Source organism: Brassica oleracea, unplaced genomic scaffold (assembly GCF_000695525.1).
Source record: "Brassica oleracea var. oleracea cultivar TO1000 unplaced genomic scaffold, BOL UnpScaffold08794, whole genome shotgun sequence".
In the NCBI taxonomy this organism is placed as follows: Eukaryota; Viridiplantae; Streptophyta; class Magnoliopsida; order Brassicales; family Brassicaceae; genus Brassica; species Brassica oleracea.
This window is the reverse complement of record NW_013625315.1, coordinates 1-623: the sequence shown is the minus strand read 5'-3', so window position 1 is coordinate 623 and position 623 is coordinate 1. Positions and strand designations below refer to the sequence as shown.

Genomic DNA, 623 nt, shown 5'->3' with positions numbered 1-623 from the left:
TAGCACTTTCTGAATCTCCTTGTCTGGCACTACCCTTAACCTCTCCCATTTCTGCATCCAGTATGTTTTTTCCTTGTGGCGTAGACCTGAACCTAACAACTTCAAAGCTAACGGATGTCCTTTAGCGTAATACACAAAGTTCTCTGCTAGATCCATAAACTCTTCCGTGGAGTGGAGGTTTTCAGAAAATGCCTCAAGGCAGAAAAGCTCCATAGCTTCCCTGTCATTTAATCTGGGAACTACGTACGTTGCATCAGCATTGTTCTCAAGCAGTTTCTTGTCTCTGGTTGTTATAACAATCCTGCTTCCTTTCCGGTACAGTTCCCGCTGTCCGATGAGAACTTCGATTTGATTCTCTTCGGTCACATTATCCAGCACAATAAACACCTTCTTGTTCCTGAGGAACTCTTTCAATCTCCCATGCGCTCTGACGTCCACATTTTCTTCGTCCAATAATTTACTTAGGAGCTTCTGACGCAAATGAGGCAATCCACGCCTTATCGACTCATTCTCAATGTCTTCAACGAAACAGTAGCCATCAAACCGACGGTAGTTTCGTTTGTAAACGCTAGCAGCAACAGTTGTCTTGCCGATTCCAGTCATGCCAAGGACCCCAATGGTAC

At 44.6% G+C, this 623-nt stretch overlaps 1 protein-coding gene across 1 annotated transcript; it reads right to left on the bottom strand.

The window, feature by feature from the left end:
- Positions 1-6: 6 nt before the first annotated feature.
- On the bottom strand, positions 7-617 carry LOC106322172 (disease resistance-like protein CSA1; the record flags this gene model as incomplete). Its single annotated transcript, XM_013760310.1, has 1 exon — positions 7-617. A coding segment is annotated over exon 1 (597 nt), but the record flags the coding sequence as incomplete, so codon positions are not given.
- Between the last annotated feature and the right edge of the window lie 6 nt (positions 618-623).